We start from the raw sequence: 27,351 nt of genomic DNA, 5'->3' as shown, positions 1-27,351 counted from the left end.
TGAATATTTTGTTGTCAACAGACAATAATGGTGAACGTGTTTTAAAGAACAGTTGTAGGAGGTCATCAGTTCTGCGTTCTTAAATGTACATACCATTTTGTCTTTTTGTCTAACAGCAATCCTTTTTAAACCCTCTTGAGAGCCAAGTGTTGGATATTAAGCCTATAATGTGGTATGGTTCAGTCACTTTGTTAATGAACAACTATTGGTAGCTGTAGAAAGAGGTACTACAGAATTAGCAGAAATTGACACTGTAAAGAATACTTAGTTCATTCACTAATCATGATATTCTGGAAGATTATAATAAATATTTACATGTCTAATATCAATGAAATAACAACAAAATAACTGAAATATGGGTTATCCCTGTACTCGCACAAAAAGCCCAGGTGGTCAATTTAAGGGTCTCCAGTCATAAACAGTGCCAGTGCCTGGGCCACATTCTATATATAGACTACATGGAGTAGAACTACTGGCCCTGCTACTACAGTTCAGTTGTATCTGAAATAAGACCATCCAAGAGTTTCACTTTTACCAAGTCCTCATCCACTTGGATTCACCATGGCCCCTCCAGGAACAACTGAAGCCATCATAAGGGCCATTCTATTAGTTTATTATATGAAAAGCCCTCAAAGAGACAAGGGATTAAGTCAACAGAAGTGTCCACTTTACTGTAGTAGTACTGCTAATGAATGCAATTTCCTTTGCAACATTTTTTTTTGTAAATTCACAGAACCAAAAGCAGATGGAGCTTGGGGCATTAATAAAGTTAATTAGAAAGAGAAATCTGTGAAAACTCCCTTTGGCACTTAAATGTGCACCCCCCACATCTCCCCCACCTAATCCAACCAAACTGTTGTTCCTGAAGCTCACAAAAGAATATAATGTAGGGCCTTGCAAAACGAGGAAGAGTTTTCACTGGGTTTTGCTTTATGAACTGTACTTAAACAATGCATCTTAGCTCTATGACACTGGGTATTTCATTCGGCCTTCCTCCTGGCAATTTTCTGTGAATGAAGGAAAAAAAAAAAAAAAAATCAAGTCAGGTGTTCAGATGATTAGAGGATGCTTAATTTCTCTCGCAGTCCCACCATCATATTTACAGTATAAATATATTACAAAGAAACCTTAAATACCATTCCAAGGTTCTCCCTGAGTTTACAGTTCCAAGCCACGTGTGACCATCACAATCACGTTCCATATTCCTGGAGTGATCACCAGCTGAATCACCAGGTCGTTTCTTTTGATCAGGTAAATTTAGCACAAAGATTTAAGGTCCAATGACATTTTACTAAAACACTTTACCCTGCATACCGTTATTCACCATAGAAAGGAAAGATTTCAGAATTTATTTTCCTCCCCCCATCTATCTATCTATCTATCCCTAGGGATACATTGGTGATTTCTCACTTATTGGTATATTAATAAATAAAATGTTCGTTACACAAAGTGTATAACCAAGAATGCCCCCCGTGCCTTTACAATTTAAAAAATATATTTTACAGTAGCAATACACACACACACACACACACACTTACATGTATGTATTTATTCATATTCATCACATACTGCTTGTTTCTAATCTAAATTTACCAATGTAATGATTCATTTTCTTTACACAGATTAAACTCGACCAAGATGTAAAATGAGAATTCACAATTTGTTACTATTTTAGTGTGTGAGTGTATGGAAATATTTTCATTAAGCATGGTTACATGTCAAATACTTTAAACATACTAGACTCTAGCTGTTGGTACACATTTAGTTCATCCATGGGAATAGAATAAACTTCTACCAATTTACATTAGTAAGCCACACAATGCTGCGTCACTTTCAAAAGCAACGTGTTACCCATTATAATAAATACAGCCATATGTTTTGAAAATCTGGGGAGTTATGCTTCTTCCCCACACCCTGGAACAAGTTCTTCATGCATGCTGTCATCCACCATAGGGATTTCCACCACCACACAAAGTAAAGAATTACTGATCCCCCTCCACATACTCCCAACTATCAATCCATAGGCATACATTGGTGATCTCACTTATTGACATATCAATAAACAAAAAATTACTTACACAAAGTAAGTAACAAAAAAGATTTTTCTAGTTGTTTACAATTGAAATATTTTAAAATTGTAATAAAATCTGAATAGAATTCTTGATAGAGGAAAAAGTTGCACAGGTAACTTTATATCAAACAAATCATACAAAATATGTTGCTTCTATTCAGCTTGGGAGGTATTGAAAACACCCATGTAATAAATGGCATTGGAATTAAATCAAACATCTTATAAACCATTCCTAACCTGATTTATGTAACACTATACAAATAGATCACATCAATTATTAACAGGACACCAAGCTACATGGGACTAATGCAATATAGTACTATCAGCAATGAGGGTAAATACAATAGCTTGTGGTTTAAAAGACTGTGTGTAGTCAGTATTTACATAGCAACTGGAAAAACTGGTTTAGTCACTCAGCTTTTGTCCAAGGCTTTGGTTTCTAGATTTTGGTCAGGTCTTAAAACAGACACAGTGAAAGGAGAAGAATTCCAGTTACTTGAAGGAGTGGAACTTATGAGCTCGGCGAGCTTTCAGGAGTGTATTGTTAAATGGGTAGGAGTTACCTCAACATACTGGAGACTGTCAGAAAATGTTGTTATCTAAAACAAGTCCAAAGAAGCATATCTATAGACTAAGACATTTTGAAGAATGCCTTCTCATTCCTTATGAGAAAACAGTGTTACGTTGGTTGGAGTCTCCAACTTTTTCAAAGAACATGAAATCCTGCAAAGACAAAACAGAATTATGACAGGCATTTCCACTGTGTAGGGTGTACAGGAGGTCTTACTGCCCCCACATACTCACACACACACACAGCTTCTTCACTACAAACATCCTACTTGTACATAGCATCACTGGCCAATTAATTAGGTACAACAATCTTATAGGTGCGTTCTTAAAATTATGCAGGCCCATAGCATTGTGGCCAGTCGCAGTTAACAAATTGTGCATGGCAATACATGGGGTATGAATTCTAAATGTACCCCCATAATCTGTTTTTATGAAGCTCAGTCAACATTTACACTGGATAGGTGAGTAATGTGGGAATCTTTCATAAAGAAAGTGGTTTGCTCAAAGAAACCACTTGAGAGATTGAGGGTACATTCACACGGCAGAGTGGATACTGTGAAAAATCATTTTACCAAGCTGAGAAAAAGTAGAGCAGATTTTTATGGCAAGTGTTTTGGCGGAAAGTTATTATTCATTTACTCTCACCTTTAGTCACTCTTTACAATAATTTATTATGAATCTGATCAATGTCGCTGGTTATTCGTTCTGGCAAGTCAGGGGTTTGGGTATGTGTTCAAGTCATTGGCTAACCTGGCTGCCTTGAACATCACCAGTAAACAAAGTGCTATATATTTGTTGATTACAGTAATACGCCCAAAATTCCAGCAGAAATTGCTTCAAGAGAGCTTGCTTCATACACCTTTGTGCTCCCACACAGCTAATACAATTTTGTCCCTCTCTGTTTTGACTTCGACTTCTGATTCACATTTATACATCCCCTTCTTCTGATTAGTTACCACATAAAAAGTGACACATGATGCACATCATTTTTCTGCTTGAAATGGAAAAATGTATAACTCAATCAGCAGCAAAATGACCTGAATGACCACTGCAGCCTAACAAAGGCAGCTCACAATACTCGGTAAACGAACATTAAGTAATTTTTCCAATGATCCTTTTTCAAATTATGAACCAGCCATTATAGTGATACCTAATATCACCATCACTGAATGTTTCAGGGGTTTTAAACACCTCCATGAGACCTGCTCACTGGAACATAAAACTGGTTCATTTGAGGACTACGAAACAATTTGGTCCTTCATATCTCGGTGCTGCACTTTATAAGAAAAAAATGTAAAAAATAATCACTTTCATAAATATTGCTTCTTTCTGGTGGAAAAATGACTTGCTCCTTTAAGCTCAGAACAGATAGTGGTACATGTAGCACTACAATGTGTCGTGATGTTGACACTCACAATAAGGAAGCAAGCTCCCATTAGCACAGCCTTCATCTTCACATCCAAGTCCATAGGGAACTGGATGCCAAAGTTGTCTGCATCAGTGAAGACCTCCTTCAACAGGCCATTCCACTGCTTACTAATTCGGCCGATACGTTTTCCTCCACTGTTGCCTTTGAGCTGAGGAGAAGTGGAGATGTCTCATGGGAGAATGGATACAAACTGTGTTTATTTGGAAAAGTTTAACCCCCCCCCCCCAAAAAAAAAGCTAACTTTGCAGCTTTATACTTTTGAAATAACTAAAAATGAATTGTATCCAATATGTTACTGAAACATCAGTTTTAAGAAAAAGCTATAATAGGATAAGCAAATAGGAGCTGGATTAAAAAATACAAAGGGCATTTACTTAGAACCCACACAGATTTCTGAAGCTGTCAAGTCCCTAATTTATATACTACAAAATGTAGTTTACAAACATAATGGCAGTGCATGAAAGACACTGACTCTCTATTCAGTTCTTTATTATTACCTCAAAGTTGACATCCCCACAGCAGTTGCAGGCTAAGCAAGGGCCCTCCAGTTTCATCAGAGTCTCTTTGTTAGGACCCTGGATGGAGAATTTTGGGTAAATGGGGTGCCAGTCTTGAGACACGTAGCCTATGGTGGTGCCTGGGGGTGCTTGCACTTCCATCTAAGGGGGAAAAAAAAAATCACAGGTATGTTATTCACATTACAGCAAATGTAAAATCTGAAACTGCAGAAAATTGAGTATAAACAGGCAAATTCTGTACTTTTTATCTAAATCACAGCCAGCAAATCTTTCATTATAGCAATGTTATGGTCTTGAAGCCACACAATTCTTGTTACAGCAGTAAACATCTTATGGTTGAGTATTTATGGAAGAAGAAAGGGAAAGAAAAAAAAAAAACCCCCACAACAACCCATACAAGCTCATTCTTGTACACACAATCATGCGGTTAGGAGATGGGTCTGAAACGGAAGGGCGACCATACCAATTTCCTTTTGCACTCATTTTTCATACAGTAAATGCATAAGGACATGTGGGGTGTTTATTTATTTATTTATTTATTTATTGGGTGGGTGGGTGTTTGAAGTGGACTTCAGCAGCTTCTATAAATGAAAATATAGGCGTTCAAAACTTGAGAAAATGAATATTTTTAACGTGTCTGCAAAGATATAGTTATACTTTTTTATTTTTTATTTTTATTTTTTTACGTTTACTGCAATACTAGAATAAAATGCTGGCGACAAAGCAATCTTTATTTTAGAACAGGCACCTCCCTTTTCATTCCTTAAGTGCTATAAGGCATATACATGCAAAAAGTGAACTGAATTTAAATAAAAACAAACAAACAAACAAACAAACAAAAGCACCACAAAAATAAGTACTCAGTTGTAATTAGTGCTTGCTGAGAGTTTAAATTAGTGGCCGTTTGTGTACGTTTATACCATGCCAGGGTGTCATGTGTCAAGTTTACTGTCAGGCACAAGTGGAAATAGATTGACCTTCAACTTTTAAACCTAGAAACACATGCTTTGTGCTCATGTAAGGCATTTGAGAGAATCGCTGCTCAGCAGCTTTGCAATAGTCTGGCATCCTGACTTGATTTCCTGTTAAGATGTTTGTTGGGAATGGATGTGAATTGGCACACAATAAAAGAGAAAGTGTTTCACATGATAAGCAGTCGGACTAGAAGCCAATGTTAGGGAGTTTGTTTTTTAAATGTTTTCTCATGACAAGACCAAGGAGATGAGCCAGTTAAGACCAATTCAAGATTGTCCATTTTGACTATGTTGGCTCAATAAGCAAATGGAAGAAGCCAAGGAGCTGACACTTAATTTATGGAAAAGTAGTTTTAAGCTGCTAGGACGTGCGGGTTGCAGACAATGCTGTGATGCAGCTCTGAACCACAACACACGCCAGCACTATTCCCAACATTGCAAGATAAGTCAGTACTCATGCAAAAAGGTCACACCAAGCAAACCTATTTAGACTTGAGAAAACCATTACACTAAGGCACTATATCCCCCTACAAACACCAAAAGACAGAATACATCTGTAACTACTACTACTGATCTCAGAGCAGGTGTGCTTTCCCCTCTATGCCACATTAAAAACAGCCCTGGCTGATGCATGTACCTCTTGGAGGCAGCAGGGGCACCAACAGGTGGCACAGCGAAAAGGTCGGATCAGTCGAATGACTTCGCGGTCCGTGTTATCTTTGATCTTCATATCGAAGCTCCTCAGCGAGCCACAGCAGTTTCGTGTGCAGCAGTCGTTCTTCTCCTTAGCCTTGTAGATCTTCTGGCCCAGGGTGTTCTTGATCTCATAATTGTTGTTTGTCTCAAAGCTAGTGAACACTATGAGATAAATTAGTAAATTCTGATTTCCATTATAAAGAGGTGCGCCTGACACATTAACCGGATTATGAGTAAGACTGTATAAAATGTTCCCTTTCAAGAATTCACAAGGTATATTCTCATGAAGATGCTGACTTTTTAGTCTTTAGTCATTTCCCCACCATCTTATTTGACATTGTTTTTTTGAAAGGATTTCCTCACTTTGTTGACAGCTCTTTTACAACAAACAGAATGACAATGGCTGGTTAAAAATCAAACTCACCCTCCAGCAACTCCACTTTCTGGTGAATCAGGACCTGGTCAATCTACAAAAGTTAAGCAATCAGGCCAAGTTACTGACAGTAGATGAAAAGTAGAGAGGGACAGAAAGAAGACAAGAAAGGGTTCTACCTGTGTTAAATACTCCAGGCCCGGGGGAACGCCCACAGGTACGGATACAGGAGCTGGTACTAAGGTTGCTGTAGCTGGATCAGAAGAGTACGGCGCACCACCTTAACAGTACGGAAAAAGATTCAGGGGATGTACACGAAAGATTAAACACACTAAAGGAAAGTTTCCCTAACCCACTGGGTTTAATCCGTGTTCAGGAAACTCTCCCACTTTGCAATGAATGGATAGGTGATTTTAAACAATCATCCATCCAGTACTATGCATGACGTATAATCATTACCATTTTTGTAAAGTTGAAAAGTTAATCGGTCCTTTACGAAAACATAAATCAGGAGTGGAATATGTTAATATCTTTTATACAATTGGTTTTAATCTAACCTGCTATACACAAACATAAGGTATTATCAGTGCATTTACTTTCTTGCATTTTTCAAGTCATAATTTAAATAACAATATACATCATAAAAATAAAAACAGCCTTTTATAATGTCTTTTTGAGATCAGGTGAATTGAACATTTCTCTCCTGATATTTACCTCCATAGGTAGATATGGACACCTGACCCGGATGCTGCGGTGGGCTAACTGGGCCTGGCTGGTACATAACCGGCTGATTTGGGCCCTGCTGGTAACCCATATTGAATCCTACAGGAGGTGGGGCCTGTCCTGGGTCTCCATAGCCTCCTATGGGGTAGGGGGGCATGGAGTAGCCACCCTCCTGGAGTATGGGGTGTGGGGGCTGGTTTGGGGATTGGTAACCTGAAGGAAATGAAGAAACAACTAATAATGCCATTATACAAGAACGCAGTCAGTCATGAGATTACAAAGGGACCTTTTAAAAATAACCAGATACAGTTTTGTAGGTATGTTCATTTAGATTTAAACGTAACATGAGTTAAACATGTTCTGAAGCGTTGAAATATTATTCATACAGAATAAATAACTAATTTGCCTTATTGTGAGCTAGAAACATTGAGTGAAAGTGATTTTTAAAAATAATAAAAATGCCAACACATTGAGGTCTATGTAATTGACCTACAGAAAAGGTTAATATAAATATACATTTTGTAGAGGTCATATCTAATATCCGAGAAAGATGTTTACCTGTGCAAGTATATTTCACAAAATTGCATTTGTCTGAGTGTTGGTTGAGTAAAAATTCTCTAGCTGAGTCAGGTTACAGAGCTCTCCTGAGAGCACACAAGGACTCCTAACAGGGCCACTAAATAAGGGTTAGGAAGTCACTTGACTATATGTGAAATAATTAAGTCAACCTAATCAGACTAGGAAACTGGCCCTGCTTTGTGTCTGACGAAGGCCAGAGAGAGCTTGATGGTGGTAGATAAAGGCACTGTTTTCAAGCCAAGCTGAGGAACGTTTATGCTTTCGTTGTAACGGTTAAGAGTTTAGCTGACAACGGTATCAGATCTGAGTTCTGTCTGAAGTGACTCTGCCAAACTTGGGAGTTTTAAGATAGAGCATGACAACAAAAGACAATCAAATTGTTGTATTATATACATAACCATACACTTAAGTGATTTTAAAACAACCATGTGTTTTGGAAGCAGCTGTTTCAGACTCCAAAACTACTCAAATCTGAAAGATTCACTCTGGGTCCTTTAACTGAATAAGGGTCCAAGCAAACACCGCAATAATAACTATATTTTAGTTTGAGGTAGCAGTGGTTTAGCAGAGAACTGCATCACACCCTTCAGCTAGGGGGACAGTGTGACAAATCATCAATACAATGCACTTCTGCAACGTGCAGAAGTGAAATAAGATTGGGGAAGGGCCGACAGAGTAACCCCATTCATTCTTCTCTTGGTACATTACAAAGGATTTGTTGTGGCCCACCTTTGGTATAACAGAATATAAAAGATTTTTTAAAAATGTAAATCCACACAATGTGAACAATGAAATCCACATAATTTTCATTTTACTCCAAATGCACTCAATTAGCCAAAAATGCTGTGGTGTTTAAATTCTGTAGTTACAGGGCTAATCTAGCCAACAACTCAAAGAAGATCCACCAAAATCATTATGCACTTGACTTGTTGTGTTGTTAAGTAATCTCAGATAAACTTGCTTATTCGGTATCCATGCACAAAAACAAAGATACTGGCTTCTACTACTTTGACTATATAAAATACATTTATATGCGATGTAGATTCAGAAACCACAACTGCAGGTCTTTGTGAAACTAATGACAAATTCAGTCTCAGTATGCAGTTTGCAAAATGAACATTGCTGAGCATAAGTTTCCCTTACTTGTTAGCTATATTAGCCTCATACAGCCAGTCTAAAGAGATCTGAAGATCACATACCATTTGGTTGTTAACCACACCATTTATTGTCATGTTTGCGTTTGTTTCCTAACCCTTTGGCCTAAATACAGCAATTTGTGCATAAAGCACACACCTATGCTGTGCTGTCCTTAAAATCTGTTGAAGTCTACTTGATAAAACATACAAAAATAATTTTTAAAAAATGCACCTAGCTATATTTTTCTTATCACAGTAACTTGAGCAGAGAGCTGATGTAGTAGTTTGAAGTTGCACTGAAAACAAGTGCAAAAAGCTCTGTCTGGGAAGCACACACATGTACACATTTTGAAAATTGTGCATGACTTGAATGTAGACATGAACAACAGCAAAACAACACAGGACAACACAGACCTAGATTCAACCTTTCTAAAAAACTGTTTCTGTTCACACTGCTTTGGTGTTTACACTGTGTCATGTGTAAACACAAAAGCATTATTTCTATTAAATGGAGGCCTAGTAGGCATCTGTGATTCAGTGATGCACTGAAGATAGAACCTTAAGGTTAAAAGACAAACAGGGATATAGTTCACCATGGTCCAAATGAACCTATTGCATGCTATAAATGAAAGAGGTCTGGAAATATTATTTAATTTAACTTCAAGCACAAATACTGATGTGTAAAAATGTATGCTCAAAAATATGAAGTTGCTACTTTCCTACAAGTCCATAATATAATATGAAATATTTTATGAGTATTAATGTCACGACTGTGCAGTAACAGATATTTTACCAAAATTAAAAAACAAAAACAGATTTTAAACCCGCCCCCCCCCCACTAGCTCACGAAAGAACTGAGAGGTGTGGGGCGCCTTCTCTAAAGAAAACAAGTATAGTCAGCCAGAAGCAGGTCTAGCAAGCAGGAAAATTTAAGGTCTAGCAAGCAGGAAAATTTAATTACCTTGAACGGACATGTTAGTGAGGTCTATGAGCAAGTCTTCTCCTCCTCAGGGAGATTGGTCTGAAATAAACCTAGCACAAAAACAAACGAACAAAAATGTTTTAAAGTGTTGCCTACTGGCACTGTGTCAGAGCCTATAGAAACAACCATACAATGTAGAGCAAGACTGGTTGAAGGCATTGCCAGAACTATAGCCCCATTATTCAGATGTGGCAACAAAGATGTGGCAACAAAGACTTTCATGCATATGCGGAAGTCGAATATTTGTGGAAAACATGAAAAAATACCTTAGTGGTTTTGAATACACTGTAACCTGATCAGAAAACTTAGTCTGTTTTTGGAGACGTTGGCACACGCAACACGGAACACGCATGGCCTATTTAATCAAAACGCACAACATGCGTGAAGATAGAACAACTTGGCGTGAATGTGAGTGGGTGCGGCGACTGCAGCGAGAGCTTGTTTGGTTCTCTAATATTTTCATCAATCAAGAAGAAAAGACAGTTGGTTAGATAACATCATTGCATTATCCTCAAGCTAATATCAGTAAACGAGTGAACAAAATCCGAAAAAAAGCTAAAAACAAAACAAAACAAACAAAAACAAAACCCAGCAGATATATTAAAAACACATTTGGCTTATTTGAAAAATCGAATACATTTTATCCTAAAGGATAAGACATCCTAAAGGACATAAAACGTCTGCTGCTTGTAATTAATTGTTAGCTAGCTACGGGTGCCAGCAGGTGTGAACCTCCAACTTTAAGATAACCTGTACAAATGTTAAAAGTAACATTTCTAGTTCACAGAAGGTATCAGTGATCTTTAAAACCTCAACGAGTTGTTCCGGAAACGTAGACTTCCCAAGAATAAAACAAAGGAATGAAGAATCACGCCTATAGAGCTAAAAATATTGCACTTATTAAATAAAAGGCTACCATTAGCTTATAAACAAAGACAAAATACGACATATATTAGCTCATACGACAATAAAAACACGCCTGACACCAAAACGCCGATAAGTAGCAAAATAAAGTCTCACCTCTTAGGAAGTAATTTGATGGTCCTTAATAACGAATAACCTAACTCTGTGCACCTTTAATTTCCGCAACTCGACAAAAACAGACAAAAAAAATCGTCTTCACTTTCGTTGAACCGTTTTTGACTCAAGAATGCGCTTGACCCATGTTCGTTGAAAAGCTTACTCCGCCCAAATGTTTTTTTCTCCTTAAGTTGAAGACATGAGAAAGTCTGACTAATAGGTTACTATCCAACTGCAGTAATACAGTGTTAAACCTAATCAAGAAAGCATTAATTTACAGCAATATATAAACATGTATTATGTATTAATCAGATGACTGTAAAATCACGTTACAAATTATGCAGTTTTCTAATCGTTTATATTTGAAATAATATATATTTTATTTACATAAAGTGTGTTTTTTCACAATAAGCCGTGCATATAAATAAAAATTAGATATTGACACTGCAGAAATTAATTAATCGCAATTATAAAACGTGCAAAAGGACGCCATCTTCCGAGGAAGAGGAATCTGTGAGTTTGAGAACAATCTTTACTTGCAAATATACCAACAATCCACCAGAGGGCAGCATCAGCAAGAAAAAGCACAATGACAGCGTCACATAGCCGGGGTGGCCCAGTGATTTAGAATAGAAATAAGCGACACACACGGTGAGAAGCACTCGTGTAGGTAATGTCACCATGAAATGAAAACCAAAATCTCGGACATTTTACAAATATGTTTTTTAGGTCCCAAAAAGAGAACATGTCCAGGAAGAGGACATATGGAAATCGTATATATAGCTTATGACTCACAATAAGGCTACGTTCACATTACAGCGATTCAAATCCGATTTTTTTTTTTGTCTTAATGTCACAAAAATGTTATCATCCCAAATCAGATTTGAGTCACTTTATTCTGAGATGCTAGATCAGATTCGTATCCAATTCGTGGTCATGCCACTTGAACGATAACGGAATTCATGCGGCTTTATGCCTATACACGTGCTTTAGCGCTTTCTTCAAAACATTGGGCACTAGCCCCAAACCCCCCAAAACAGACCCAGACTATTTTCTCTCCTCCATCAAACTTTATTGTTGTCACCATGTATTCTTGTAGGTAGCGTTGTTTAGGCATCTGCCAAATCCAGATTCGTCTATCGGACTGCCAGATAATGAATCCCTCCAGAGTCCAGTGGCAGCATTCTTTGTGCTAGTCTAGCTGCTGCTTGGCATTGCACATAGCGAACTCAGCCTTATGTGCAGCTGCTCGGTCATGGAACACCGTTTTCATGAAGCTCCTGATCCACAGTTCTTGAGCTAATGTTGCTTCCAGAGTTAGTTTGGAATTCTGTAGTGAGTGAGGCCACAGAGGACATGCTACGTGCTTCAGCACTTGGCAGCTCTGCTTTGTGAATTTGTGAGTCTACGTTATCTACGACTTGGCTTAGCAGTTGTTGCACCAATACACAATTCCATTTCACAATAATTGGACTTGCAGATCATCAGGGCAGATATTTCACAAACTGAGAATGTTTGAGAAAAAAAATTAAAAAATAAAAATAATAAAAAAAAAAAAAAAAAAAAAAAATATATATATATATATATATATATATATATATATATGAAATCATATATTTAAACATTCTCAAATTGTTCAGCTGAGTTAACTTATACATACACAAAATTTTAAGATATTAAGATCATTGTTCCTAGGATTGCACTCTGCACTCATTCCTGGGATCTCTTGGGAACTGTGGAGCCACTCTTCCAGTTTATGGGTCGCAGCCCCAAGTGCCACATCACCACAGTTAACTTTCAGTGGGACAATTAGCCTTGGTATTAACTTTTCCATGTCCTCTCTATTTCTTCGTTCACTCCCTAGTTTGCAACTTTTTTCCAAATTCCATCACTTTTACCACTGCTGTTTTCTGCATGTTATCTATGAGAGAGAAGCATTTTGCAGTTGAAGAAGGACCTCTGTCAGAAATGACCTTGTGTACACATTAAAATATCCTTTTCATTCTCCTTTTTTTGGGTGCTTTTTTAAAATGTTTTTTTTGCTGGCACCCCTCAAGATCCCATCAAAGGCAAACATGAAGGAAAAAAAAACCTGTCCATATTTGTTTTAGTTCACTTTTGTCTGAAGGAACTAATGTGTGTACTTTAGCAACATCCTGTTTCCCTAACAATGGTGAAACACATCCCTTTGTCATCCATCAGCATGGAGTAGGTTAAACAAACAGAACTGAGGCAAAGCATTGGTGATCTACTTGGACAATGGGCAGAAAAAGAAACTCTATTTTTTTAATTGTACATATAAGAAAAAAAAGACAAAAACAAAACAAAAACCAAAATCAATCAATATTTATCAGATACCTACGTGCCCTATCTTTTTTAACCTTAAGACTAAGACTAATTTTTTTCTGACACTATAGGCTATACATTTTGTGTTCAAATAAGAAAATATTTATTTAGTCAGCAAATGAAAGGTAATTACTAACAGTGAAAAAAACACTTATACAAATAACATTTTCATTAGGGAAATAATTCAAATATATTACAATTTTTAAAACTCCCTGCTAATAAAACGTACAGTGAGCATTATACTATACTCCACTCTTGAACCTGGGCAGCTAGTAAAGCAGTACAAGGCAAACAATATAAAACAGGTTTAATCAATATTAACCTTATGCTTTTATCCAAAGCAACTTACAATTATGAATGAGTACAACTTGAGCAATTGAGAGTCTTGCACAGGGACCCAACACTGGCAACTTGGCAGTGGTGGGGCTTGATCTATCAACCTTTTGATTATAAGTCAACTACCTTAACCACTGAGCTAACACAAGCACACGCTCTCTTTCCACTCCTGGGAGTTTGCCCACTGTTGGCTTGCTCATACGCTAAGTGGAGCCAAAATTCTGTAAACAATGTCTTGTAAAATATAAACTATAAAATAAGTACAATTTAAACAAACATTGCTTTATGTAATAGGATGACTAGGTATAAGTAATAAAAGCTCACCAAAATATGAAAATGCTTTAGGGTCTTATATTTATTATATTATTATTATTATTATTATTATTATTATTATTATTATTATTATTATTCAAGACTAAATAGCAAACTGGAAACAAAACAATTCAAGCATTATTTGTGGTGCAAGTCCACTTGTACTGTCTTGTGTAGCAGTCCATTTAGTGTTATGACTGCAGTACCAGATAATCAGTCAGGCAGTGTCTTATCAGGAACTGATTTTTTTCTGGATTAAAGATACAGAGTAGGGAGTAAACTACAGGCAGATAAAGAAGGAAACCTTTTCTTTGACTAAAGACAAAATATTAAATGTAGTGACTTGAAAATCAACAATGGAATGAGGGCCTTGTGCAATGTACTGTGTATTAATAAATAAATATTTTAACGTGTGCCATGTGAAGCTGAGAAAAACATAATTTGCATATTTCTTCCTCCAGCTGCCTTCTTACAATTTATAATTCAGTGTTTGGTAGTAGTGATGAGGGAATAATATCCAATTAAAACATTTCTGACCAATACAGCCATTTTTGATTGTGTTCAGATGAGATTAGTTAATCTCCATGTATGTATTCATGGTTCACAAAGTATTAAACATCTGTCCAGCATAATTACGCACATCTTGTTCCTACATAAAAAAAAAAAAAATCGGGTGAAATTATTTAACATTAATTCCAAATGAATATCGCAACTCTTTCAATTTGAAACCTGCATCCATTTTATATCGCAATTTTAATATGAATTGGGTTAATTGTTCAGGCCTAACATACAGCAAAAAAACTGTAACACTATTACATATTATTAAGCATATCCTTATTGATCAATAATACAGTGAAACATGATCTATAGAAGAAAATCAGTGGCAATTTCAATATGCTTCATGGACAGCTGTTCTATATTTGGCTCGACTGATCATCAGGGTACTTATAGAGCAGAGACCTCGGGTGGAGGGGGCAGAGATGATCATGTACGCGCCTGCACACTTTCTCCTGTTTGCTCTCTCTTTTTAAAATTTTTTCCCTGGTACTAATTAGAGCCATCGGCGCCACCTATCTGCTCTGAGATTGTGTTGACAGACGTCTGGGCGGGCTCGTGGGGCTTGTGTAGTACTGCAAGTTTATTTACACTGTTCTTTATCTGTCAGCAGCCTCTCAGTGTTTTGTGGTCCCTGAGGCCAAAAATAGCATTAATTAGGAGAGGGCGGGAAAAGAGGAAGAGAGAAAACGTGTCAACCTGCTGGTAAGCTACCCGGAGAGGCCTCGTCCTCTTTCCTTTCTCAATGTGCATGTTCCATGCCTGCCAATACTACTATTCCTGGTGGACAACAAGTGTCTGGATGGGAATCTAGCGATGAAACGCATAATCAGATGCTCCAGATGACCACACACATGAACTACTCATTGCACATGCTCATGTCTTTCCAATAACTCTTTCTTAACTTTCATTGTAGGGTAGAGGTACAGTCAACTAATAGCACAAATATACATATTGTTGAGAACGTTCCCATCTCACTTGAGATGAGTTTGACTGATAACCTTATACTGTTGCAAGACAAAGCTTGTGAATCCTTTGTTCTTGCTTTCTGCAGTAGTCAAAATAATAGACATACACAATGTACATAAATTAATAACTGCTAGATTTCTCCTTGTAAAAACTGAACACACTGCTTAAAAATTCACTGTCCAGGCAACTGCTGAACTTCTAGTTCTTTTGGGATTCTTGTTGCTTAAAGGCTGGCTGCTGCAGATTGTCCATCCTGTCTGTACCTAGACTCCAGGTATGATAACCTACTGACCAATCACTTCAACCAACTTTTGTGAACCAGGCTTGGATTCAAAGGCCATAACTCAGAATTTGAGTTCAAGGCAAACGACTAAGAACTGGAGTCAGGTGTTACATTTAATGTCATGAGACTGGAGGCACACAATGTTCAGTTACTGAGCTTCTAAAACTATCAGTGGCTATGCTGTGATCAGAGGATTTTTCAGGACGTGTTAAAAAAATTGTAGATTTACCTAAAGATGAAAAAGGTTGCAAAAGCTATTCTAAAGGCCTGAATGTTCATCAAGCCACAAAACCAAACTGTATGGAGGAATTTCTGAACCACTGCACCCCTAAATGTCTGTGCATTGATCTGACCCTGTGGTTGAATATTGCTACTGAGCATTTAAAGAGTGCGTAAGAGAAAGTAAATTTAGTTATTATATGGGTGCACACACCTGTGAACTTGGATGGATTTAGGTGGTAGGTTTTGCTTCTTTGACTGGTCCACCTATACAGTCGTGGCCAAACGTTTTGAGACTAACAAATTCTGGTTTTCAAAGTTTACTGCCTCAGTTTTTTTTATCCTTTTATTAGATATTTATGCTGTAGTGAAGTACAATTATAAGCACTTCATAGGTTTTTTTTTAAAAAACTTTTGACAATTACATCCAGTTTAAGCAAAGGCTTAATATTTACAGTGTTGACCCTTCTTTTTTAAGACTTCTGCAATTCAGATTGGCATGCTGGATATCAGCTTCTGGCCAAAATCTTGACTGATGGCAATCCATTCTTGCCTAATCAGTGCTTGGAGTTGATCACAGTTTCTGTGTTTGTCCACCCTCCTTTTGAGGATTGACCACAGGTTCTCAATGAAATTGAGATCTGGGGAGTTTCCTGGCCAGGACAAATTGCAATGTTTTGTTCACCAAACCACTTGGTTATCCCTTTTGCCTTGTGACATGGTGCTTGGTCATGCTGGAAAAAGCATTGTTCATCAGCAAATTGCTCCTGGAGGGTGTTTTGATACCATTTCTTATTCATGGCAGTGTTCTTAAGCAAACTTTTGTGCAAACCCACTCCCTTGGATGAGACGCAACCCCACACATGCATGGTCTCAGGATGCCTCACTGTTGGCATGACACAGGACTCATGGTAGTGCTCACCATTTCTTCTCAAGACAATCATATGTCCAGATGTCCCAAACAGTCTGAAGGGGGCTTCATCAGAGAAATTAACTTTGCAGTCTAATCCCTATACTTCCTGCACAATGTCAGTCCATCCTTGATGTTTTTCTTGGAGAGAAGTGGCTTCTTTGCTGCCCTTCTTGACACCAAGCCATCTTCAAAAGCCTTTGCCTCACTGTGCGTGCAGATGCACTCACATCTGCCTTCTGTCATTCCGAAACAAGCTCTGCACTGGTGGTGACTTAATTCCATAGTTGCATCTTCTTTATGAGACAGTCCTGGCGCTTGCTTGACTTTCTTGGGTGTCCTGAAACCTTCTTCACTACAATTGAGCCTCTCTCCTTGAAGTTCTTGATGATTTGATAAATGGTTGATTTAGGTGCTTTCTTGCTTGTGAAGCCCTTTTGATGTGATGCGGTGATGACTGCAAAAGTTTCCTTGGCAGTAACCATGGTTAACAGAAAAAAACTTCAAGCACCTCCACCCTTTTAACGCAACCAGTCTGCTCTTCTAATCAGCATGCTAGAGTGATAGCAGCTGCCTTGTCCTCATTAACACTTTCTCCTGAGCTAACGAGAAGATCACCAAAAATGATGTTAGCAGGCCATTTTGTGGCAGAGCTGAAATGCAGTGGCTGAAATGTGAAATATTTGTGATGAAGTTAATTTTCATGGCAAGGAATGACTGCAATTAATTGCAATTCATCTGATCACTCTTCACAATCTAGAGTTAATGCAAATTGGCAGCAAACTTTGTGAAGACCAAAATTTGTGCTAGTCTCAAAACTTTTGGCCATGACTATATTCCACAGTGTTTCTGGGACAATGCAAGCTTAATAGGAGCTGAAATAGGGGAGCAAAGGAACAACAGAATGGTTTAAAACAGATGAGAATTCATGTTCTATCAGGGTTAAATACTTATTCTAGCCTAGACTTTAAGCAATATATGCCAATAAATACACAGTTGTGTTATTAATCTAGGGGTGTTCAGTCTGACAAAGGGTTGAAGTGACTGCAGATTAAGTTGCTCATGACTCGTGCCTTTTGTGGAAAAAGATGAAAGATCCGGAGTTATGATTGTATTTGGGTTTTTAAAAACTTATTTTAACTGCATGTTGCTACTAAATGTATAACAATGTAGGATGCAGAATGCAGGCATTCGATATATCCATAAAAAAGTGAAGGTATTAAATCTGCATTAGTGACATATTTAATTGTTTTTGTTGATGTCTCAGTGATCTGTGACACTGTACTCTTGTCAAATTGTTTAATATTTTTAAAGTTAACTTAAGATAGTCGTTGACCTCTTTACCTTCTCTATCCAGATTGAAACCAGATTTGTAAACAGTTCTGTACAGCACGTTCACATCTGTGCTTGTTCTCCTTAAAGTGGAGGGTGGGTAAAGTCATCTTGCGCACACACACACATTCCCACCCACCCTATCCATAATCATCCTGCCATCCACGGCATATATAAACCCACCCGAGTTTCAGGTCTACAAATACCCCAACAGTCATGCCAAAGAGGCAAAGGGCAACTTTACAACAACCCTGACACTGACTGAGTGGGTTCCACTGCAGACGATTCCTCAAGAATACTGAAAAGGTAATGCGGGAAAGTGCTACATTCTTTGAAATCATGTAGTCTACAAATATATCTTTTGAAAAATGATGAAATGAAGCAGAGAAATGATGTTGACTGATATGCACAATGTAAATGTGTTGCAACAATGACACTAAGGAACACTATGTTTTGCATATTTAACTATGAGCATTCACATTTACAAATGTATTAATGTATTAATGTAATTATAGTATTTTGTATGTCCATTGTGTTTCTGTCCACCCCCCCACAGATGAGGCCCTCCAAGTGTTTGCTGCCAAAATTGGTTCTTTGTTGTTTAATAGATGAACTGTATTCATTCCTTTTACCAGACAGGCTACGGTTCACCAGAGTAAGTGCCACGTACCAAAAAAGTTATTATACTGCTGGCTGTATATGTAGCTAAATATAGAATGTTTAGCTATAGCATCATTCTTACCAGTGGTGTCAAATATAAAAAATGTATTAAAAAAATGTCATCTTTAGTGATCTTTTTCTTCTGTAAAATATTTAGGAAATCTTTCTTGTCTGAAAAAGAAGCTTGAGCCTTTTTATTTGGGTCTTTAAATAACCTTGTTCCGCTATTTCTGTTTTCCCCAAAGAGTACCCACAGGCTTGATGAGGATTTGTCCGCTCACCTGTCTGAGCTCTCTGATCTGGCAGAGTTTGTCCCCGATAATGGGGGGGAAATGACCCAGGATTGGGAGCGCAACCCAGCTCGGTCGCCTCTTGCCTTCCCCTCAACAGTGGAACGCATCTCAGCACCTTTCCCTAACACCCACCGCCACAAGAACAAGGAAAAGAGGTGAGTGAAGGAAACTGAGACAAAGATCCAGCACTAATGCATTTAATGCAGGTTAAAAACAAAACAAACATTTTAAAATAATTGTCTGTCCAACTGACAATTGTATTGTAAACCAACAGCCCACTCATTTTGTTCCGATCTCTTTGTAGTGTGAGGGTAACTGTGCCTTTGGATCGGATTGGTAGTTCATATTTGTCAAGCAGACACAGAAAGGTGAGCTTGTCAACCTAAACACCTCTACTGATATATGGCTCATGCTGCATTTAAATATATTACAGAATATCTTGTAGTTTTTACAAAACTGAGGCACACAATTGATTAGTTAAATAAACTAGTATCGGCTGAGCTGGTTTTCCCAAACTGGTTAATGTAAAAAGAAGGCGGCTAATGTTTATCTCTTTCAGGATGAACCAGAGGAACACTGGGACCACTACACTGAATGATCAGCTATGGGGACAAGATAGTTCGACCAACATCAGCGTGTTTTACAGACTTGGACAAGTTGTAGTCTTAAACTAAATTAGACTGCCAGCAGGGACTCACTATTAAATTCTTCAAATCTATGGTTAGGCTTGATATGTATCCCGAAATCTGTATGTTAACAGTTTTTAACATTGTGTGTTACTTTTTAACTTTATTTTTGCAGCCTTCATACCTTATTTATTACTATTTAATATCGCCCTCTAGTGGTATTCAAACTGACAAATCACTGTACTTGTGTGCCTATACTAAATATAATTTTAACAAAAGCACACTGATAGAAGACATTTGTGGCTGATATAATCCCCAATAAAGAAAAGGCTTTATTTCTTCCAATACAGTTAAAGAAACATCAGATGCCAAAAATATAACATTTGCTTGGCTTTTCTCTTTGCTTTCATATATGTACAGTTCAAAGGATATAATATTTACAGAGTAAAAAAATAGGAGAGGTGGGGGTCAAAGTCTACCTTTTGGGGATTTCAAGAAACTCCCCCACCTCACCAATAAACAAAGAAAATCAACAAACAAAATATGCCACAACTCTTGCAGCATAAACTCTTTTCTGTACACAAGAGATCTGGACTCCAAACTACTTTCAAATGTCCTGAAAGAGTTACACAATGTCTAATATTCTGGGTGTGATCTGAAGCAGTTCTCACATAAGAGATTAAAACCCCTTTTACCTTGTTTTTTTAAACAATAATTGAACAAAAAGTAATTACAACTGGGGGTGTTAGCAGAAAGCAGATGGCTGTTCCAAATCTTAACACCATTCATTCAAAACTCACAAAACTTAAACTTTCCTTCAAAAGTAAACCAAAAATAAAGAGTTAACACAATGCGAAACTGCTAATTCTATGCAGAGGGAAAGGGATGGGGCACCGTAAATATTAAAGTTAGTTTCTTCAATAAAGTCCACAAAAAAACAAACAAACAAACAAACAAAAAACCAAACAAACAACAACAACAAAAAAAAGCAATCTGATACTGTAAAGTTTGTCTGACAGGACAAATCCAAGAAAATGTTCCCTCTCTTGAGCACGGAGTGATCTGGGGTTGATTGGTAAGTGCTAGGTATTGACCGGCTTGCCATGGAGCTGACAATCATACAGAGATCATAAAGCACTAGTAACCAACCTAAAGACATTTTCAATATGCCTACTTGTTAATAGCTTGTAACACACAAATCAAAATGTTAGATTTAAAAATTATGCTGAAAGCAAAAAAACTGAGATGTCTAAAATGAGCACTGGAATTAATAACCTGTACATGGGTTGTTCCATCATGTGGACAGACAAAACTGTTCTCTCTTTTTAAAAAAGCTTTCCAATCTGAAAGCATCACCATAAAACATCAGTGAGTCCTGATAACCAGACCAAAGTGGTGGTCAGACCTTACTTTTGTAACCACTCTCTAAGTTTGCCTGTGAACATAAAGAAATTACCCTCGTGATTTTAGTGATCTTTATGATTGTCAAATATGTAAATAACTTTGCAACATGGGCAGGAGGGACACCAACCAGCATCACGGACTGGAGAAAAACGTTCCCCCTCAAAAACAGTGTTTTTGAGGTTATGGTGTTGAGGACGGGATCATTCGGGGCTTTCAGGAAGTGGGTATCTTCTTTAATTGTCTTTTTTATGGCTCGACCGTCGAGCATCCCTGCACTTGTGACAGTAGAAGATGTCTGGCACATTGGATTTCTTGATTTTAGCGCAGGAGAGATGAACCCATATGCTGCATTGGTTGCACTCAATCATGGGTCTTCCAGCAAAGGGCTTTCCACAGTAGCAGGTGATCAAATCCCATGAGTCGTCACCTGGATAGATTGGGGGTTTGCAGTCAATATTTTAAGCACTATAACAACATTTAAATGATAGTTTTTATTATGTAAAGTTTGTAAATAATAGCTGGTTGTTTTGGCTCTGTACTCCTGAACATTGGATTCAAAATGAAACTATAACTATGATGTTAAAGCGATGACTGTCAGCTTCTATTCGAAGATGTGTACATCCATATTGAGTGAACCATGTGGAAAGGACAACCATTTCCATTTTAGAAGACCGAAAATAATTGGACACTTGGCCTCCCAGATGTGATTTTGCCAGATGTGCATTGTTACTTCATGCAGTAGAGAATCAGCATAAAGTATCGAGTAGATTATACACACGGTATTGGCATCTGGGGTTGCTGCTGTTGTCTCATGGGAACCAAAGCAGTCAGAGCCAGTAAAGAATCAATAAGAGTCCAAGTTAAAATAATGTGTCAAATCAACTGTCTGGAACATGAAGAATTTAGCAAAATGAAAAAACAACATTACAGCCCACAAGACCGCAGTAGTAGATGTCTGAAGAACAGATTCATAAAGAAAAAAATTATAAAGAAGAAAAAGAAAAAATAGACCAAGAACACAATCTAGGATGTAGCCACAGATGTGTCAAATACTTCCATAAAGAGAAGAAACACTAGCACAATTTGCAGATCACCAGCACTTTACTACTGGTTGCCTACAAACAAAAAAGTCAGTTCACAGTCCAGGCAGGTGAGAAAGTCTAAACTGGTCCAGTGTGGCAGAAAGCGTAAAGAATTAAGTACGAAGAAAAAGAGTACACCAAAGTATGTGTGAAATGTGCTGGCATGGACACACTGGGCTGCCAATGGACCTGGCTCACTCGCCTCTACTGATACTGTGTCTTCCCGTGGCAGCAGCAGGATAATTTGCACAGAAGCATCTGAAAGACTCTAAGCCAAATTCCTCCCAAATCACCCTAAACATGGGGACAAAATTACACTGAGGTTTTTGAGAATGAAAAAGTGGAATGTTTATTTTTTCATTCACCCGTCAGAGCAACTACAGTTTTATACTGAAAGCTAAATGCCTTTGAAAACAAGTATAAAATGAAAGATGGATCACATGCCTAGCAAATCCTCCCCAGGGAAGATACCAAGTACATGGTAATGTCTGTGGGCTGCAGACTTAAGACACTTGTAGACTGCAAAGGATTTATTTAAAAAATGGTTGAAATTCCTGTATGGCTCACCCAATATAGATGTTCAGACATGAATTAAAACATTCAGCACATTCATCTCATAATTACCGATTACTTTTTGATTATGTGCTTTTACAGATTTAGCCATCTTGTAAGATAGATAATTTATGACACACAATTTGCTTGGTAAAGCTCCAAGACATCATAAATCACCAACACATCCATGAAACCCACAGTTAAAATATACAATGATTAATAATTATAGAAGATTTTAAAAAGTGAAAAACAAGATACAAGAGTAAACGCTGAATTCAGTTATTGCTTTTCTGCAATGTGTGCACTTATCAGGCCACTAAAAAATTAAATGCCAGCATTATTGTTCTGCTGTGTATGCATGTACACATTGAAATACAATTCTTGCAACATTGCTTTTCCTAAATGTAACATGTTTTTCATGCCATTTTGAAATACAATTCAAACCCCTGAATGAACTCCAAGCAGCTATCGCATTTCACTGCCTCCACATAGTAAAGGGTGAGGCTTGGAAAACTCTGCCCCCATACCTCTGCTTTTCCTAAATGTAAGGAGCACAAAAATAAGAACATTCCAGTCACAATCCTGTGACAAATGTTCTGATGAAGTGTAATAAAGTGTAATAAACAGCAAAGTACATGTTGGAGCATTCACCTAAACTGGGAGTGAAATGCAACAGATTCATGGATTTCATTCAAACATTTGTATTTCAAAACGCTGTAAAAATACATTTAATTTAGGAAAACCTATGTTGGAAAACATGTATTTCAACACATACAAAACAATAAAGTGGATTATGGTTCAAGTTATGGCATGATATATGCACAGACATTACAGCAAATTACATTTTATGCAGTGTTTTAATTTACATTTTTAAATCTTCCACAATTCAGTTAAACAAAGTACAAAAGCCAGTTATAAAAACAATGTGAATGTTGTGAAATAATTGGCAATGCGAAATTATTATATATAAAAAGTAATGAAAATGTACTTTGAAATGAACAAAGTCACTACTGTTCATAAAAGCAATTTAAATTAACAATGACTGGACAGACATAATAACAAAAATTCTTTGGTGTTGTCAGACCAACTACATTAAGCACCCTTTATTTATCTAATGCAAGTAGGTACGGCCACTCACCTGACTCCACCATGATATCCTCATCGGCTATCCACGTCTCCCCTTCACTGGAGCTCATTTCTGCCTCTCTAGTTGCCTCCTCTTGTTCAGCCTTTACCAGCCCGGCTCCCTGAGCCTGCAGCCCATGCACAGGTACCCCTCCCCGATCTGAATGCTCCTCTCCCTGACCAAGGCCAGTCTCAGAGTCTGTTTCACTGGGCGCAGAACTCTTAAACTTCTTAAGGACTTTGGGCTGCTTAGGGTTTTTAGAGCGTTTGATTCTGGCACGCTTTTCACCACCACTACTGCTGCTATCGCCTGCACCCGAGCCAAGAGAAAGGCGCTTAAGCTTCTTGTCCTTCTTGCGCTCGGCTTTGCTGCCTGCCTGGCCCTCGTAAAGGGAGTCCTTTAGTCTCATTTTGTCAAGCAGAGTGCTGTCAGAAGGTAGGCGTCGCATGCTCTTGACGCCCTTGTTGGCACGGGCTTTTCGCACAAAGGTGTGAATAGTATGGAGGTCTGAGGTGCCACCCCCCCAGTTTGCAGCCATGTTTGAGCTGGCTCCACTACCCATGCCACCTTCAGCTGAGGTGCCAGAGCTATGGGGAGAACTGGAAGAGGCTGGAGACCACGGTCTCTCCTACAGAGGCAATAGAATAATACACTTATGCTAACTGCAAGCATATTTAATACTGGTCACATAAAATCTAATGTTTTTTACTCCAAGTTAAGTTCTGGTGGGAAAAAAATTAAAATCGGGGGGGGGGGGGGGGTGCATTTAAGCAGAAATTGTGTGGAAAAAACAATGTGGAATTACTGAGACAAACCTCTTTTGGAGAGGGGATATACCCAGCATAGGCCAAGACAAAACTGCAGAACTTGTTGAAGTCCTCTACTGTTCTCTTTCGTCTCTCTGGTGGCTGAAAATAAGATTCTCAATCACTATTTCTGACCATACCCTAAGAATCATGATGAGGTCTACCCACTGAAGAAAAGCTGATAAGTTTCCTAAACTTACCAGGGGCTCTGCCTTGCATTTCAGTAATGAATCTGCATCAAAAAGAAAGCAAATACAGGTTGAAAAGTTCGACTGTTTACTTCTTAAGTATCTTTACATTAGTCACCTCATACTTTAAGAGTTTTACAAAGTGTTGCCAGGTATTGTTAGCAGATAAGTAAACAAGCATACTTATCCTAAGTTGACGTTTACAAACGAAAGTTTGACGATAGGGTTGCATTGCAATACATTGAAACACCTTAGCCAGGTCTCGGGACACTGATTAGAGCTTTCATTTACCTATTTTTAAGAAAATAATAACATTGCTATACAATAGAACACTTGGATGATCCATCGCTTAATACCAATCTCGTATGACGACATGATTTTCAATGTACACGCGCATACACGTAGCCTTAGCTAGCTAGCTATTTAGCAACCTGGCTAGTAACAAGTAACAGTTTTTCTGTTTGGTTTTCAGGCTTTATTCCAATATCTTTCGGTCCAAGATAAACAATTAATGAAACAGTTGTACAATATGAATTAAATGTATGGCGATACGTTCACCCCATCGTGTAGCACCGCTGCTATCTGTAACTTGACAATAAGTGCTAACATTAGCGAGCACACGGAACATTCGGGGACTGGGACTGTAGTCAGCTATCTATCAAGTTTACTAGCCATTTAGCCAGCAATCGCTATAAACGTAAATTGAGAGACGTGAGCAAGGAAGTTGGTTGTTTGGAGATAAAGCCGGACACATCATACTTAGACACTAAGAAGAAAAAAACGGGGAAGTCAACTTTAGTAGCTAAGATAGCTAGCTAGTTAATTGACTTGTTCCAACTGTTGGAAAATAGCTAGTTAGCTTAACTAGCGAACAACGCAATTATGTCGAAGGTGATTTAAGTTAGCCTGCTACCTCGTTAGCTCGCTAGCGATCTACTTGAAGTAGTTTAACATTTTGCACGAAGGTGGTGATGGGTTAACATTAATGGGTGGTTGCCGAAATATTTTTGCTTAGAATTAAATGTGATTTAGCTAGCGTTAATTCTTAGTTGGTTGATCGATTTAGTCAGAAATTACCAGTAGCAACAGCAGTATGACATCCAGTTAAACCAACGTTAACACTAGCTAGCAGACCGGCCATCCAGTTTTAGGCTAGCGATTTGTTGCAAATTAACGAATATTTGACGCCAATGGCCTCAACACTAGTAAAACAAAGTTTCGAAAACTATGACCGTCAAATATACATCATGGCTAGATTACTATCTATGACACGCTACAGCAGCTAATACTTGGCAAGCTGTTCAGTGGTCAATAACACCCAGCCAACAGACCGATGACTTGTATTATCTAGCCAGCTAAATTGGTTAGCTAGCTAGCGAGATTAGCCATTCCTACATTGAGGATTTGAATTCGATTCGATTTGTTTCACTTACCTTGGTGCTCAGACATTATTTCAAGCATTGTCACCTCAGCTTTGAGGTCCTCGCAACTTCGGTGCCAATGGACAGCGTCTTTTTTTCACCTGGCTTGGGCGCAAACCCCGGCCGGCGATTTGCAGACTAGTTAGCTAAAATAGCTAACCAGCCCGCTTAAGCTAACAGAAGATCAGACTTCTTCCCCAGACGACAAAACTGGGCGATTTTCTTCGCTCTTTGCGTTAAACAAATCTACCAAAGATTTTCACACAATTCCCAAATTCCCGCTGTGCCTAAACTATGGATTCAACTTTTTAGTCCGTAAGACAGTTATTTAGGTAGCTAGTTAGCTAGCCGGATAATTTCTTCGTCACGGCGATGCATAAATAATCCTGACAATCAAGACAGTTTGATAAACTAAATCCAGGTAATTCGAGTAAACGCGCATTCCCGGGACCACATGTGAACAATCTTCCCAGTATCCATTGTTTCTAAAGTGATCGGTTTATCGGACGATTTTCATTTCAACTCAAACATAGAAAACAACGACCGAAGTACTTTAAAATACGTCTGCGTGTCGTCTTCACCGCGCCTCACTCAAGCCGTCGGTGTCAACCGATCGCAGGCGCTCATCGTTGCGTATCTGAAGCCCCTTACGGTCGATCCTCACCACGCAAACCGCGCACCCTGGGCTTCTGGGAAATGTAGTTCAACACGGAGTCAACAACCGCACAGCAAATTATCACGTGGATGTAAAACGGCTACCTCGAAAATCACGTTATTTAAAAAATAAAAAGCAGTTGCTCCTGTTGCAGGTGACTCCAAAAAAGACTCAGTCGCGTTCAATGTCATACTGAAATGCACTG

General features: G+C 38.1%; 2 protein-coding genes and 1 long non-coding RNA gene across 4 annotated transcripts; 1 reads left to right on the top strand and 2 right to left on the bottom strand.

Moving 5' to 3' along the window:
• Positions 1-1,529: 1,529 nt before the first annotated feature.
• Positions 1,530-11,233, bottom strand: LOC113580820 (phospholipid scramblase 2-like). 2 transcript variants are annotated; one of them, XM_027015629.2, is made up of 9 exons: positions 11,072-11,233; positions 10,031-10,101; positions 7,346-7,588; positions 6,811-6,911; positions 6,683-6,725; positions 6,200-6,420; positions 4,568-4,729; positions 4,057-4,218; positions 1,530-2,794 (listed from the first exon to the last, which is right to left on the bottom strand). In XM_027015629.2, exons 2-9 carry the CDS (start codon positions 10,041-10,043, stop codon positions 2,735-2,737), a joined length of 1,005 nt encoding a protein of 334 aa, XP_026871430.2. In that variant the 5' UTR covers positions 10,044-10,101; positions 11,072-11,233; the 3' UTR covers positions 1,530-2,734. The 2 variants fall into 2 exon arrangements, with proteins under 2 accessions (XP_026871430.2, XP_026871431.2); XM_027015630.2 differs by having other exon boundaries at positions 7,346-7,567.
• An 8,302-nt stretch (positions 11,234-19,535) lies between these two features.
• Positions 19,536-20,683, top strand: LOC113580818. The gene is made up of 2 exons (XR_003411002.2): positions 19,536-19,654; positions 19,846-20,683. It is a non-coding gene; the product is annotated as an uncharacterized LOC113580818 (long non-coding RNA).
• Positions 20,227-27,111, bottom strand: phf23b (PHD finger protein 23b). Its single transcript, XM_027015626.2, has 5 exons — positions 26,504-27,111; positions 25,083-25,114; positions 24,892-24,984; positions 24,089-24,704; positions 20,227-21,743 (listed from the first exon to the last, which is right to left on the bottom strand). Exons 1-5 carry the CDS (start codon positions 26,529-26,531, stop codon positions 21,550-21,552), a joined length of 963 nt encoding a protein of 320 aa, XP_026871427.1. The 5' UTR covers positions 26,532-27,111; the 3' UTR covers positions 20,227-21,549.
• Between the last annotated feature and the right edge of the window lie 240 nt (positions 27,112-27,351).

Source organism: Electrophorus electricus, chromosome 19 (assembly GCF_013358815.1).
Source record: "Electrophorus electricus isolate fEleEle1 chromosome 19, fEleEle1.pri, whole genome shotgun sequence".
Lineage (NCBI taxonomy): Eukaryota > Metazoa > Chordata > Actinopteri > Gymnotiformes > Gymnotidae > Electrophorus > Electrophorus electricus.
This window is presented reverse-complemented; position numbering and strand designations above follow the sequence as displayed.